At 39.3% G+C, this 16,611-nt stretch overlaps 1 protein-coding gene across 2 annotated transcripts in view; it reads left to right on the top strand.

Moving 5' to 3' along the window:
• The first annotated feature begins 7,743 nt into the window (after positions 1-7,743).
• The window catches only part of LOC122885923 (potassium voltage-gated channel subfamily H member 7-like), a 37,027-nt gene continuing 28,159 nt past the window's right edge, over positions 7,744-16,611 (top strand). The window contains exons 1-2 of one of the 2 annotated variants that reach the window (XM_044217702.1): positions 7,744-8,264; positions 8,622-8,852. In XM_044217702.1, coding sequence (XP_044073637.1) covers positions 8,189-8,264; positions 8,622-8,852 — 307 coding nt within the window. In that variant the 5' untranslated portion in view covers positions 7,744-8,188. The remainder of the gene's footprint in view (positions 8,265-8,621; positions 8,853-16,611) is intronic. The other variant, XM_044217700.1, reaches the window with a different exon arrangement.

Below are 16,611 nucleotides of genomic sequence, written 5' to 3'. Positions count from 1 at the left end.
TCAGCAAGATTCAAACGCTCATGCCCCCTTTTTCAGTCATGACAGTTATATCTGGCTGCATATATCTATAATGGAAATGCATGCATGTAGCAGTCTGTCTTAATGACAGTATGGACTAGTTCCTAAACTTTATAGATATTATTTTAATATTCATTTTTAAGTATTTCTTGCTTATATATGAGAATATGGTCGGCGCAGAGTGTGTAGGATATCTGTGTGATGCATAACGACATCTGTGTTAGTTAGTTTGGATGTGGAGAAGGACTTTTTTTATTGGCTACCCTCCAGAGAGAGAGAGCTATGGAGTCGGACTACTCATAGTGAAAGTCCCTCATGCGAGATGTGCCAAGCAGACAGAGCAGGAAGTGATGGGGCTTTTCTCTGCCTCCAGTCTAAACATAATACACACCCTCAGACTACTGTTTGAGTACACAGTGACACGAAGGGTGACATTGTGTAATAGTGAACAGATTTAAAGCTCTATCAATCATATCTATACAGTTGCTGTGTTAGCCAGCTCAACCTGTTGCTTAAAATAAAAGTCAGAGCCTAGTGTATTTAATATTATAGTGTTCACTCATTTCACAAGCAGGGCCCAGTCATGATGAAAACATTAATTAGGAAAACACCACCATAGAACAATTGTATGAAATGTACCCTACATACAGAGGGAGAGGGGCAGTGGCACACTAGTTTCCATGGTAACCTCTGATCACAGAGGGGATAACTGAAATGAGGTAATCACTCCATTGAGTACTGCCAGCACTTTGACAACAGTGGTATTGAACTGCTCCTCCTAAAACTTGCCAAGAGGACGGCAATAGCTGGAGATTTTCCACCTCTTGATGACATTTGTTTTACGAGTCTCTCCCAGAGACACCTACAAATGGGTGACAAATTAAAGGAAAAACCAGTAAGAAGTGTCTTAGTATGGAGTCGGGCCACCACGAGCCTCCAGAACAGCTTCAGTGCTCCTTGCCAAGTCGGTGGAACTCTACTGGTGGGATGAACACCATTCCTCCACAAGATATTCCCTCATTTATATATGCAACCTTTTTATTTAATCAGATCATCTCATTGAGATCAAGATCTCCTTTGCAAGAGAGACCTGAGTACAGCAGATAGAAAGAAAAACAAACATGGCCAGACATAACAAAAGGACATATAGCATCAGAGACAGCCACAGACATCACTAAATAGATTTGAAGATGAAAGTTTATATCATATCATTTTCTTTTATGGAGATGGTGGTGGAGATCATTGTTTTACAAACTGCTCCAAAATCTTCCATAGGTGTTCGACTTGGTTGAGATCTGGTGACTGTAAAGGCCGTAGCATTTTCATAGCATCAACATCATTTTAAACTCACCAAACCATTCAATGAGCCCTGCTGCACAGAAGCATCTGCATTTCATATTTTTCTCCACTCTTTTCAGGTTTTACCTTAATTTGTCCACTGTCTGTATATATATCTATATACATATGAGTACATACATATAAGTTTTGAGAGAGGTCATTTTCTGATCACAGACATATTCCAATTTTTCTCTTCAATATTTAATCTACACACAGCAGGAAACAAATTAGATGGTCCACAGTAGTAGAAACATCTCCTTACTTTGTAGTTTGTCAAGTTGATGAGTGGATCTGACTCATCATTATCTGCTGCCAACACAAACGCTATTAATATAAATGTATTAATGCAGCTTTTAATACAGAGTTAGCTTTTCTGAAATATATAATATGTATGGCTTTAGACTCTTCAGGTTTCACAAAGGTAAATTGTTTCTTGGTGGGGAAAAATTCAGTGACGGTGCCCTTTGCATGTCATCTGGCATTACACTGCCCCTGAATAAATGATCTATATTGATGTTTAGCTGTAGCCTTGGAGAGCCATTTCCTCTGGAGTAAAAGAGGGATGCTGCTGATGACCTCAGTGGGAAATCCCTACCATTAGGAAAACCTTTAATGTCACTTCAAGTTGTTTTGCATGCACCATATTTATTTATTTCAAAGTGTGACTATAGTAATATCAGTCTGATTCTAATTATCTTTTATTCAGGTAATCTGAGAGAAATTATCCTTAACTAATATTTCCTATATGTTTATTTTGCTTGACACTTCAACCCCCAAGTGTATGTAATCTGTAAATATCATTTTTCTTCAGCAGGATTTGTGTAAGCTTTATGTATCAGGACTGATTCTCGTTCCACTGCCAGTCTGATTAACAACAATGGATGGCTGACCTACAGAAGATGCCTGGCTTTTTATGAATCAGCAGTCACAGCCTGGACAAAGGCAAGCGGCGAAGCAAACCACACAGGCAGCAGTTCACTTCAGATGACTTTGTAGTCTATTTGCGGGTGGCAACATATGGTGCTTGTGGCTAGAGACTGCAGCTGCATTGACACGGGGCCTAGCACTAATTTCCTCACAATGGTGACACGGGACAGATGTTGCAGTATTTCTGACCCTGTAAATTAATGGAAACACATGATATAGGATGGTTCAAAACAATCTTCATGCCCAAGGCACCAGGAGAAAATAACAGTTGATGTTTTAATTGAGCATTGTACATATTTTTATGTCATTTTGAGAAACACTTTCACAAAGCACATTTTCACCCTATGTGATAGGTCTAAAATTTCCAATAGCGCATAAGGGACAAAGCACTGACCTCTGGCAGATTAAATGATATTGTGAAGTCACATACTAAGCCAAAAGTGAAGGGTGGCCCTTTTTTCTATTTTTGCTCCATTTTTTTCTCATTGAGGGCAGATGGCGCAGAATGTGTGCGGTGGCATATGGGGTGAGGCACAGCAGCAATAGCACTCTGGTGTTTTGCACTAGTGGATTATTCTCTGAGACAAGGCCGTAATGGTTTATATTGACAATGAGTAAGCCCTGCAACTGTGCTCCACTGGTGTGCTTGTATGGGCCACAATAGCAGAGAGAGTAGAAGGGGTGAGAGAGAGAAAAAGAGAGACAGAGAGAGCTATACTGTCGTGAGACCTGGATTAGGCTCTGGACAGTGGATGCTGCTGTGGCTGCAGCTGTTTTTCAAATTGCTCTAAATTCTCAGAGATTATGTGGAATGAGTGAATAAATGAATGACCGAATTAATGAATGGCAGCGTGATTTTCAAAAGAACCATACAGTATCCAGAAAGCATTAGTGCTGGAATCCTTTGAAGCTGTACATTTAAGAATGTCACTCAGCTTTTAAGAGTGTAGTGTAGTGTAATGTCATATGACACACGGTTGATCTGTATGCACATAGTTGAACTCAGCTGTGAAATGGCAGACATTCACTTTGTTGCTCAAACGATGGATGTTTTCTGGCATAGAGGTTTGAATCTCCTTCTTCACTAGAGCACCATCCTCCCTTGTAAAATCACTCAAAGCTGAAACTATTGTAACCCGACAGATCAATTACTAGTCCTGGAGCCACAGAGTGATGAATGTCATCATCTTGTTCAGTCACAGGCACTACTACCTGTCATTAATGGAAGATGTAATGCGTTTGTGCATCTTGTTTGAGTTGCACCATTTGAAGATAAAAGATCAGGTACCCTGCCATTAGAGTAAATGCTCTATTAACATCAGCATAGTAAGACCTGTGTATTACGGGTTTGGTGTTTCACTCACTCAATTTAATTCCTCATAGTTGAGTGAAGTGCTGTCTGTTCATCAGATTGTTGATTCCAACTTCTGTCATCTTTACTGTAAGTTGCACAACTGTCATTTTGATGGTAGTAGTTAAAGCTGCCTCTAAACATTACATCATACAGTGTATTAATACTTTTCACACTTACAAACCACTCAAAATTCAGCACATATTGTATAGTAATTACTTTAAGTAATAGCTAACTAAAGGTAGCTAAAGAATTAAAGGTCTGTTTTGTCTCCACTACTTGAGCTATTAAATATGGAAAAATAGCTCTGGCAGAATAAGATATCTTTATTTCAAGTGTAATTCACATGCATGATGCAGATGCATTGTAAGCGAGAACATGCTGGAGTAGTTGTACACTACAGTGTGCCTTTACCCAAGGGCACAAAGCTCTTCATGGGGTATTGTTTTCCTTGTGTGCAGCTCTCAGTATGTATCACCCCTCCCCCACCCATTATTACCCTTTTACCAGTCTGCATATATGCCAGTATAAATCAAGTATGTTTCTAAAAGTAAGGTACATACAACAATGATATTTCTCACATAAGTCATAGTACTGTAAGTAATAGTTTGGACTCCAGGTCCTAGAATAGACAATAAACTGGATTTTCCTCCTAAAATGCTAAGCTAAACAAACAGAAAAAAAACACAAGTCATGATTTTCAACATAATTCTTAGTGATTTATGGCTGTCCTCTGAAAGGTTCAACTGTGGCTGTGTTGTGAGTAATGGATATGAGCTGCAGATTGGCTTAATGCAACTCTGATTTAATAAAATACAACAGACAAGGCACTGTGGCCTGGGGAGCTCTGTGTTTATGGGTACTTGAAAAGTCACAAAATTGCTATCCATGCTGGCTTTTAAAGTGAACTCTTCCCAAAGCAGTGCAAAACAAGAGAACAGATACTGCCTCAAGCTGTTGCCCCAATCTTCTAAATGTAGACCAATAAAACTGAAGAAATAGTGTGAAAGTGAAATCCTGGAGTGTTTTTTCACACTATGACACACACCTGCAGCTCCACGCAAGTTCTCAGTGAGTACAGTACAGCAACAAAATATCACACCAGCCAAGTGTGTGGTTCATAAGTATTGTAAGTAGTGAACAATAAGGCCTTTTTTCATAATACATGATGAGATGGTTTGCCAATTAGATTAAAACACTATAAATGCATCACATTTTGGGTGGCAATTGGTTAAATAAACATAAATGTACAGGTCATCTTGATATTCATGAAATATGTATGATCTCTGGATACGATCATGTTTGTAAATGCGCTTTATTTCAGTGTGTTCTCTCATTCTCAATTGGCCAGATGGGTGGTGAGCTCCAGCTGAAATACTGGGACAGATGTTTTTTTGCATTTTTTTCGCCACCTGGCTGTTGGCTGTAGCCTTTGCAGATTAGCTGAACTTTTATTTCTCTTGTTTACATGCACATTGTGTTTTCACATTCATGAAAATCCCATGAAGGAAAAACATGATTTGTAGAGAAATTGTGTGTGTTTGATTGTGTGACTGCAAGCAGGTGACTGTACATCAGTGAAGTATACCAGTTTTTTACCCAGCTCCCGGAGGATACAGAGAGTGGTACTGAAACTGCAGGACCATGGACAGCGACTCAGTCTAACTCACCTCGTGCTGACTTTTCTGGAAAGTTGTGTGGAAACGTATACAAACTTCTGAGATCCGCAAGATAAAGAAAAATGAAGTCAAATAGTTACATTTAATGAATAACTGTTAAAACATACACTAATGTTGTGGTGAAACCACTTTAGGTTAAATTACAGTATTAAAAATGTATAAATAGATTTTACTATTACTTAAATAAGCCCTTTTGACAGGTCGAGAACAACAGCTCCAAAACTTGGCTAACTTCACAGTGTGGCTGTAAAAGCTAATTGTTTCATCCAGTAAAATGGCTAACAACCATTATTACAGATATAACCACAATAACTTTTAGTATCCTACATTAAACATTGTGCATAGCAATGCCATTACGATTTTTTTGATATTTCTAACACTGAATCAAATGATTGCCTGTGTTGCTAGTCCTGCTCATGTCAATCAACAGTCCAATTTGTTGCTCTGTGCAGCTTTCAGCTGATTGTTTTAGATCACCAGACCTTCTGGTTCAGTCCCTGAAACTCACATCAAGCCCCCATATAAAATGGTGGGCAGTTGGTTCCAGCACACAAACTCAGAAAACTGAATTGATGTTCCTGCCCAGCATCACAATTGGAACCTAAAGTAAACAAATGCTTACTAGGGGCAAACAAGCCGAGCCAATAAAAGCTACTGTATATATTTTTCTCAGGAGTTGGTTGACCAATCCAGTGCTAATTTCATATTTATGTAATTCCCATTGGTGGGACTGAGGTCCATTAAACAGCGGTGCTACAGTGACAACCCCCCATAAACTGAACACTAGTTTCAATTGTTAATTTAGAAAAAGAAAACACTTCCTGCTTTTACTCAGCAGTATTCATGTTACCCAGCGACAGTGAACACATCAGACAAACACACAGTAGAGCAGATGGTTCATCAACTGAACCCTAAGGAGTGTCACAAGGTTTTCAACACCGGTTTTCTTTTCTACGCAGTTTTAGAAAAAGATGATTGTTGCTGAGAGATTTCAGCCCACATGTGCCAAATATAAATCGAATCAGGATTCCCATCATCACCTTCAGCTCCATGGACAACAACGTTGAGGAGCTCTTGGCAGTCAAACGCCTGATCTGGTCCTTAAAGGCCCAGCAAACCTGAACAAGTGTTTTCAGTCATTCTGGCTGAGTAGACCTCAGCATGGGTTAAAGCTGGGTCAAGCTGAGAACAATTAGGTCATCAAAGTACATGTATTAAGAATTGTAAAGGTGTGATTTTGTCATTTGTGTGCCACCCTTACAGGTGTAACAAAACTGACAGGAGAGTCAGGGAGTCAGTCAAGTGCATTCTGTACACACCCACACAGTCCTGAGAAAAGGTAGTTTCAGGTAAAATAAGTGGAAACACTGTATGAGTGTATTATAGGTGTATGTATAGGTCTTTGAATTGATTTATTTGGTCAATTTGTGTAGAACTTGTGTAGAGTGTTCATAGAAATGCTCTTCGAAAACACTCAGAAAGGGCCACCCTCAGAACCACCACTGGAATTTAACCACTGCTTCTGGCAACATGTGTTTTACTGTTAAACATTTAATTCTCTGATGACCAAATGACTAATTCATATAATAGTGGCGATTTGACATAAGCAACACCGGAAGTAATATTCTGCAAATTATGTATGAGCTAACCCAATATTGCCTTCAAAATAAAATACTGTATTGCCATTGCTGGTAATGTAATTACATAAGATGTATTAATAGTTTGACATTTTAGGAAATATACTATTAGATGAGAGTATTGATACCACTCTCATGTTTGTCCTTGCAATGTAAAGCCACAGCCAACAGCCACTTATCTTAGATTAGATTAGTTTAGCTTAGCGTAAAGACTGGAAACGGGAGAAACAGCTAGCCTGGCTCTGTCTGTGGGTAACAGAATCCACCTACCAGCACTTCTGAAGCAGTGACGACACAGTGACCGGAAGTCACTGCTCCCGGCCAAGAAGAAGTCCAGCAAATAATATTAATGATTGAGCTGGGCAAGAAAGCAAATTGGCTTATCTCCCAAAATGTTGCACTACTCCTTTAATAATTAGTCATTAACTCATTGTTAAGAGGCTAAACAATATTCATATTTTACCAGCATAGGCCTGCTTAGACGCATACTCAAAGCAGTGACAGTACAGAAAAGTAGTTAGAACCAAAGTACCAGTTACAGCACGGTAATATAATAATATAAAATAACTGTAGACTAAAATTTCAGGTACAAACTAGTTGTGTAGACATATAAAATAGTACTTTTAATAGATTCACTAGAGTACAGGTTAAGCAGTGCTTTTATAATATGAAACCACATAAGAAAGCACCACTACATTCTAAGTATACTGTACTTTATCACTCTTCACTAAAAGCGTACTGTCTTATAGACTACATGTTTTTTTCATACAGCGCAGCATATTGAAAGGCATAACATTCCAAATGAGCGCACTGCCCGATAATGCTCAGTGTCGGTGCACAAGGCTGGGACTTATCCGAGGTGGAGGGAACTAAGCCCCCTGGGAGCAACGTCACTCCCCTTGGCATATCAACCACTGTCCGCTGTAAATGCGCACAACACACAACAACAGAGGACGTCAGGATCGCACCCCCTCAACGCGAAATGCTTTGCGAACCGAATCTAACTCAAGCAATCCTCCCCGATTCCGTGCGTTTCGGCGAGGAGGCATTCACATGCTCAGGCATACAAGGCTAAAGAACTGCGCGGCGAAGTGGGAAGGTCATTCAAAGTGGAAGTCGAGTCGCGTCGGCTATGGTGCGTGGTAAGGGAAACGGCACAAAGAGCCAACATCTGTAACTTCGGGATTTACTTGTAAAGGCGCTTTTACTGGAGATCGTGGGATATTCTATGTGTAAACATGCCTGTAAGAAGAGGTCACGTTGCGCCACAAAACACATTCCTTGGATTAATTATTCGGAAATTCGAGGGTCAGAGTAAGTATCTTCTTGATGTTCAATTACGGCTACCAGATAAGAGGATGCTACAAAGTAAATGTTTTGACAAAATAACAATAAAACAAACATGATGAGTGAATAATAATAAGTTTATCCTGTGATAAAATTGTTCCCATAAGAAACATTTTAGGATGACTGTCTTTCTTAAGAAAACAATTGAATCTTTAGTAGGCTGCTTATTTTTCTATACAACCTCAGTGAAAATTCTTGAGAAGTGAAAGAAAACTTAATCACCTTGAATGTTGATTGGTTTTATGTGCGAGCTGACACAATGGCTCTGAGGTCAGATGTACCACAGCAGGAAGAACACAGTTCATACTTTTTCTTTTCATGCAGACCGGAAATTTGTGATAGCCAATGCCAGGGTGGAGAACTGTGCAATCATATACTGCAACGATGGCTTCTGCGAGATGACAGGCTTCTCAAGACCGGACATCATGCAGAAGCCGTGCACCTGTGACTTCCTCCATGGTGGCTTGACCAACAAAGAGGCCATCAGCCAGGTGGCTCAGGCTGTGCTCAGGTCCGAGGAGCGCAAGGTGGAGATCACCTACTACCGTAAGGACGGTAAGTCAGTGGCCTGGCACAATAGTGCAGCTGTCACAGTATGCCCGTAAGTCTTTTGTGACATGTTGCTCCTGAGAAAAGCACCTACCTACTTCTCACTATGCCCACTCCTTGATGTGGCCTGTGAGTCTGTTCCTAACCAGCCAGAGTCAGTTACAAGATGTTCTTCAGACATTAACCCCTTGATGGAGGAAAACAGTGAGGGCAGTCAGCTCTAAAATAACTCCTTTATGTTGGAGGTATTCATGTACTTGGTGAAAGTCAACACATACAGATAACTTTGATCCTCCTCATACGTCAGAAGGATTATGAATAGAGATTTCAAAAAAGAGTCCTTGTGAAGCAAAACATTACCCTAACAAAAAATGTTGCTGCATTTAATATCCACATCTGAACAATGACACATTAGAAAATGGTTGTGGTGGTGTGGTGTGAAAATGGTATTATAGTAATGTTATTAGTGTTTGGCTGTATGCATTACAGATGAGGTTTAACGGTCAGTGTGTCAGATACAACAGAGCTCCATGTGAGAAGGTGTTGAAACACAGCGGTAGATTATGGACACATCTTTTTTGCTCCTGCCTTGATTCACAGCATCATGTGCCTGGCTGACACACACAAAAAAAGTCTGGCTGCCAAAATGATGGTGTGCACCTGTTCTTCGTTTAGGATTTAAAACAGAAATAGAAAGAGGACGAAACAGTAGGTGCTATGTCAAGTGATGACATGATACACAGTTTTTATGCTTTGATGGATAGAATGAAAGATGGTGGAGGAGAGACATATCTCACCTGCTGTCCTGTAAAGTGTATTATGCTTTCTGACTTTACCATAAATACATCTGCTTTACACATTTCAAATATGTATTTCATTCATTTAGCCATTTAGTTGTTTGCAGCAAAGTTGTACAGCAGCTTTACTAGACAGTGGATCAATCCACTAATCTGTAAAATTGCTGTACATGTGATTGGCTGCAGCTTTGCATGAAAAAGCTCTCCCTTTAATGCTAGCCTGGTGTTTGTCATTCATTTTTGGCCAGTCTTAGTCCCGGTATGAATGGGGCACTGCAGAGACAGCAATCCTGAGTCAAAGAGAATTAATACGATGTTACCGCTCAGTGGCATAAATCTCCAGATTGACCACCTCCTACCATGCTCTCACATGAGCTTTTTATGATCACCATGACACAGCTGTACAGAGTCAATCCAAAAGTACTCTTATAGACCAGCACAAGAACATGCATTTTTTTTATTTTAATTTTGTGCCAGTGTTTGAACCAACAGAGGCCAACATTTGTGTGTGTGCGTGATATTGTTGCTTTGAGCTCATATTCTTTCCTCTGTGCTAACTTCCAAGGCATGTACAAACAGCAGTATATGAGGAGTCTAAGCTGGAAAAAAAGACACATAATGTTTTATTTAATCATAAGGAGCCAGGGCTTTAATTTTTAATTGTGAGTTTGATTAGATTCTAGGCCATGGATACATCAGCAGCCTGTTTTTTTTGTTTTGTTTTGTTTTGTATTCTTTGCTAATCAAGAAGAAGCCAAGAGCCAGCTGCTACACATGCTAAAATAGATTTTTTCAGAAACCTGCAAGACAATTATACAAAACACTCGCAGGTCTGTTTGTGAGAGCATGAACAGCTTGGTTTTTGACAAGTAGGATTTTAAAGCAACTTCATCTTCCTCCCATCGAAACATCATGTGCCTGTAATGTTTAAAGCGTGACAGATGAGAGCTACAGAGACCTTCTAACATAATCATTGCTCTCTGTCTCTTCACAATCTTCCCTGGTGTGCATCACAGCTTCAAGACACAACTCTTAATACTCCTCAGAGGAATTTACAGTGAGCGCGTGTGCTCATGAATAAAAATGTCAGGGCTGACAGTGCAGTGACTGGGAAGGAGCAGCTTACAGAGGAAATGCATTAAACTGGTATGGAGGACACAATCCACATGCTCCCACTGCTATAGGGGAGTGAAAGATTCATGGCATCCCTAAGAGCAATGGCCATATTGATTCAAGGCGCTCCACAAATTGAAGCTGATGGAAGGAAAGTGGATGTATTACATTTCTCCTCTCCTAACTGTATTTCAAGTTATCAGTTCTCATGCAAATCAGTTAATTCTATGTATTAAACCCCTCCATTTTCCATGCAACTACTGTACGTCACAAATCACGTGGGCATATTAAAAAAGAACATAAAATAAACCAGTATTAGCTCAGATATGTTACCAGGATTCCCTCTTTCTATTTCTCCCTGTTTTTCACACAGGAGATGCTCTCACTCTAAATATTGGTTGAAATTATGAGGTGTGGACATGCCAGATTTTAGAGGAATTGCAATATGACGTTTTGTTTTTCTTCTCCCATCAGTAACTACAATGGGAAATCTTTAAAAAAAAAAAAAAGGTCAGGATTTGAGGAAGCCGTGTCACATCAGGAGCAACAAAGCTTTGGCTCTTTTCACTGAAAAGGCAAAAAGTTAAGCTGCTTATGCGTATGCTTAGAAATTAAAAGTAGTGGAACAATGGGGACTATGGGATCACAGCAAAGGCCTTTAGCACGAGCGCATTTTCGTTACATTTTTTGTGTTCCCCTCTGTTTGAACAACCAAGACGGATTGTGAGAGAAGATACCACAAGCACAGTCTTCCTCCAACTCTGATACAAAACCAATGAGATAAATGCTTTCCCTTAATGGCTTTGCAAAGCTATCCTATTCCATGGGGTGTAATAATACTTTGTACCTAAATGAGTTTCAACAAAAGGAAGCTGACACCGTGCAGAGAAGTTAAATGGTTAATGGCTACATAACAGTGGCAGCTTAGCTAACCGTGCTGAATGATCTGGGACATGTGGTATGCGTGGGTGCAGGGTTTCATAGGTGACTCCCCACCGAGGGGACTGAAGGGTCGTGTACCCCTGCTGAGGGTTTAGTGGCAGGGGAGCAAGGGGACAGGGGACACAGTGAGTGTCTACAGTGCACAAGGTGTGCTGCAGGACACTTGGGTGACTACTCTCAAGAAGAGCACATCCATTTTTCGTCACGCTCAGCCCGTCTTTGGTGTCTCGCAGTATGAGGTGAAACACATACAGAGCTTTCCTCATCAGGTTTCATTTATTAGAGTGAAATCAGCTTGTCCAAGTAGATGTAACAAATTAAAAACCACACAATGGGGTTCTCCATCTCAAAGTGTAGATAACATGCTATAACTATAGCTAATTTCAAAGAGAAGATGTGAATATCTGCGTCATTATAAGAACATTTGCATATATATTTAGATAATGGCTGATTTGCTACCATAATACCCACTATTACAATGTGAAACTAGTTTATTGGTAGTGAGGAGGAGCAGATGGAGCTTTGAATGCTATAACAATACGGGCCTCACTTTGCATTGGTTAGGAATGTTCATCCACAGACTATTTTTATCTCTTGGGATGCTTGTACTGGAGGTGGTAATCTAATATTCCTCTCCATACCATCTGTGTTTTTTCTATTAATCTGTTACTGTACACTGACTTAAATTTGAAAATCATTTGTGTTAAATTAAGCAGAATAAGAAATCATGGAGCAAAGTATCATGAATTGATAAGCACATATGAAATGTAGTTTGAGCAGGAGCTGCTAGTTATCCCTGATGGCTCTGGAGATACTGATTGAAGATGAAATTAGGCTCTCACTGAGGCGAGATATTGCCACTAGGCCCAAGGACTCTAAACAAAGGGTTAGCTTGCATGGCCTCTCCCTACATGTTCTAGTCCCAATTGGCTATGCCCCAGTAACGTTGCGTAGTGGCTTAAGCAGAATAGCCCTAAACGAGAAACATTTCAGATTTCATTATACTAGACTTACTACCAGGCAGTAAGTCTGGGGCTGTACTGTTTAAAAGCTGCAGTTGTGTTTAGTACATTGGTAGAAAGATACAAAAACAAAAATCAGCTCAACAACATTTCTCATGTTTCTCTCTAAAGCAGATCAGCTTATGCAGATTAATGCGAAATAAGAAATAGCTTCTCTTTCTGAAATAAGATTAAAAAAATGTATAGCGGTACGCGCACTACTACATAAATATAAACACCACTACTGTATATATTTATGTAAGACATCATACAGTTTCACCACATCTCTGTTTGACCTGTGAGTCATCATAGTGTCCAAAGGATCACTTAATTAAGCAGCAATGTTTAAATAATTGATGATGGAAATAGAATCTACAGTAATGAAATTTCCATCTTGAAAAGGGAGCTAGTCTTAATACACCATCCATTCATTCAAGCAGGTGTAAATAACATTTCTTGGCTCGCAGGGAAACACTCTGTATAAAGGTCAGGGAATTAATGAACACTCAAACGAACTGCTCTACTGTCAACGGTGTTAACCATGTCCAGCAGCTATGGCCATTTAGACAGTATTATGTTGTGCTGAGATGAGTGTTGCAAAAGAATAGGAAGGTTGAATAGTCTAAAACCCACACGGTCAGCAGTCTTCAGTAGCACACTTACTGTACACTACAGCTTATTTATATTCATATTTACCAGGGTCAGAAGTTAATCATGTCAAATGTACAAGTAAAGGAGAGAGGACTCTAGATGGTGCAGCGGCTGAGAGGGAGTTAAAAGCACTGCAGCTTAAGAAAACACAATGCAAATGGACAAAACACAAGAAAATGAAGAAAACATCTTCACCACTTTGACAACACATACGTCACATTTAGGAAAATAAAGCGCTGCCCATAAATAAAACAGAATTGCATAGAATGCAACAGAGGGGCACTAAAAACAGATGTACACGCCTGGATGCGTGATTTGATGTTGGATTGTGAGCTGACAAAGTTATATATTTTAGGTTTACAGTAACATTGTAATCACATGATTCTGATATTACTGGAGATATTTGTTATACCTACATAGTGTTTGCCCTAATTACTAGCATGTTCATTAGTTCATTAGCCTGCCATCATTGTGAGGGGAATGAATCGTAGGCTACAAAATGGAGATAAAACACACCTGGACAGTCTCTCCTTGACAGCATTCAGAAAGGGGTTTCAGATGCTGTTTGACGAACCGACAGGCACTTTGCTTGAAGCATATTGGCGCCTTTAGGCAGGGTAGAGAGCATGCAGCTGGACCTTATCAGTCACATCACTTGTACAGTGATGATGAAACAGTAAGTGTATTCTCTGTTGATGGTTTATGTCTCCAGTACATCTTCTACAATTGGAATGTCAGAATGCATTATACAGGGTTTTTTCAGGAAAAAATGTAATTTCCAGAGGCTTTTTCCCATTCTGTAACTATGCGCGACAATGTGTAGTACACTGTAGTATCACAGCAACTTGTCAAATTACAAATCCAATATTATTTCCCAATGAATCAGAAAAAGACTATAGCTTCTCATAAAACTGTCTGACAGTTTTGTTCATCATGACACTTCAGCTGAGAAGTCATGTCTGCCAAGGCAATTTATCAGTCAACAGCAGGGGGTAGCATCCCAGATCTATTAAATGGGATCCTTCCACATAGTATTCTATGGCTTGAGTTTTGGCTTGAAATGCAAAGTTTGGTTTTGATTGTATTATCACATAATGTTTGGTAATTACATTTGATTTTGGCTCTCATTATAAACCTTGGCACACATGTCAACACATTTTTAATTTGGATCTAAATCTTCTTAAATAATCAAAATCTTCACAAGTATCATGCTATGCTGTGGATCTCATTTAGTATTACTACTGGATAGACACAATAGAGTTTAGTTAAATAAGGATAATCAGAAACAGATCAAATCTTTGGGATCATTTTTTTTTTGCTTTCAGTATAGCCTATACTGAAAGCATTTTGGCCTTTGTTGGAAGTCAAAAAGAATAACACAATTGTTCCAATCAATGACTGAGGCTGTCTTTCTTCAGGTCATGAGTAGCTCTGCTGATCACATGCTGCTTACTGCTACTTTATGTGGAGGGAAGAAAAGTGCTCCCTGTTTTGTTCACAAAAGGTTCTTCTTGTTAACCAGAAAAAGAGCACTGTAGGCAAATACTTAAGTTTACAAAATAATAAAGAATATAGTGATAAGAACATATCATCAAGTCAAAGTTCGAATTGCACAGTCAGCAGCTGATTTAACGTAGCAGTTATAAAAAAGCTTTCCTTTTTGATCCATTTTGGTAGAGGTGACATTCAGCAGGAGACCAGATGAGAAGGGACCCCCATGGTTTAGCCTTTAGGCATAACCATTGTTTCTCCATCTGTTAAGGTAAACTCCAGCCCAGAAATATTTCTGCTGAATTTACCACCTTGGCTTTACACAAAGTATGGTTCTACATAATGTACACTAGATATCTGTTGTTGTTAACTAATATAAATAAGTATATTGCTCCTATGTTTTTCTTTTTCAAATGGGTGATTTTAGAGTTTATAACTTGATTTGCATTATTTTGTAAAACTTACAGTACCTCAATGTCAGCTGATAATGCAGTTACATCACTGTACTGTTAGGTTGCTATAAGACACACAATGCTTACATTGTCTAAACTATTCTGTAAAGAAAAAAATATCCTTAAGAGAATGAATATGTTTACATGTAAGCATGCAACCATGTAGCAGGGAAACCCTAATGCTGTTAACAAAAAACATGTAATTTACATGCACACGGCTGCATTCTGTTAACTTAAGCAATTCATATTTAATTCACGGATTATTGCTCTATTCAGAAAACTGAGAAAATGAAAAAAACATTGCTCCCTGTCAGGGAGCAAAATTTAGATCAAGTGTACTCACATGCCTGAGCAATGGAGCAAAGCAAACATCTGCATCTGTCTCCCCACTTAAGGAGGAGAAATGTTGAAATCTAATTTTTCATTTCTAAATATAAACAACTCACCTCTGCCATGCTCTACACTGAAGCTAATGCAAATACCACCTAGAATTTTTAAAATAGTAGAAATGTAATTGTAGTTGTTAATATTAATAAATTAATAATAATATGAATGACAGCTATAGGAATATTAATGACAGTATTAGTAACAGAGCCAATAACAACAACTGTAGTAGCAGTTGTCAAGCAGGAACATGGGGGCTGCAGGTGGCCCACAGCCATAGATCCAGTCTCTGCAGCTCCGGAGGTAGAAATACTTGCTGAAAGCGACAGAAGGAGAGAGGCGAGAAACGGGAAAGCACAGAACTACAGGAGAGAGAAGATGTTGAGTTAGTAACATGCAATAATGGGATGAAAAAATGCATACAGATGGAGAGGGAGAGAAGGAGAGAGGAAAGAGGTGCATCATGGGAAGTCTCCCGGCAGTCTATGCCTATAGCAGCATAACTAAGGGATGGTTCAGGGCTCACCCAAGCCAGCCCTAACTATAAGCTTTATCAAAGAGGAAAGTCTTAAGCCTACTCATAAATGTGGAGATGGTGTCTGCCTCCTGAACCCAAACAGGGACCTGATTCCACAGGAGAGGAGCTTGATAACTGAAGGCTCTGGCTTCCATTCTACTTTTGGAGACTCTAGCAACCACAAGTAACCCTGTATCGTGGGAGAGCAGTGTTCTAGTCGGGAAATGTGGTATTAACATACTATAACATCTATATAATTTTCTTATTTTGAGTGGCTAAGTAGAAAGGGGGAAGTACTGCATATCTCAATGTACTTGGACATAACTTTCTCAGTATATTAAACATTTACAACAACAACAAGATTTGTTGGAGAAAAAAGTAATTTGCACCTTTTGATTGAAAAAAAAAGAATATTTG

This window comes from Siniperca chuatsi, linkage group LG12 (genome assembly GCF_020085105.1).
Source record: "Siniperca chuatsi isolate FFG_IHB_CAS linkage group LG12, ASM2008510v1, whole genome shotgun sequence".
Taxonomy (NCBI): Eukaryota; Metazoa; Chordata; class Actinopteri; order Centrarchiformes; family Sinipercidae; genus Siniperca; species Siniperca chuatsi.
The sequence above is the reverse complement of the archived record's forward strand: the minus strand, read 5'-3'. Positions and strand labels throughout refer to the sequence as shown.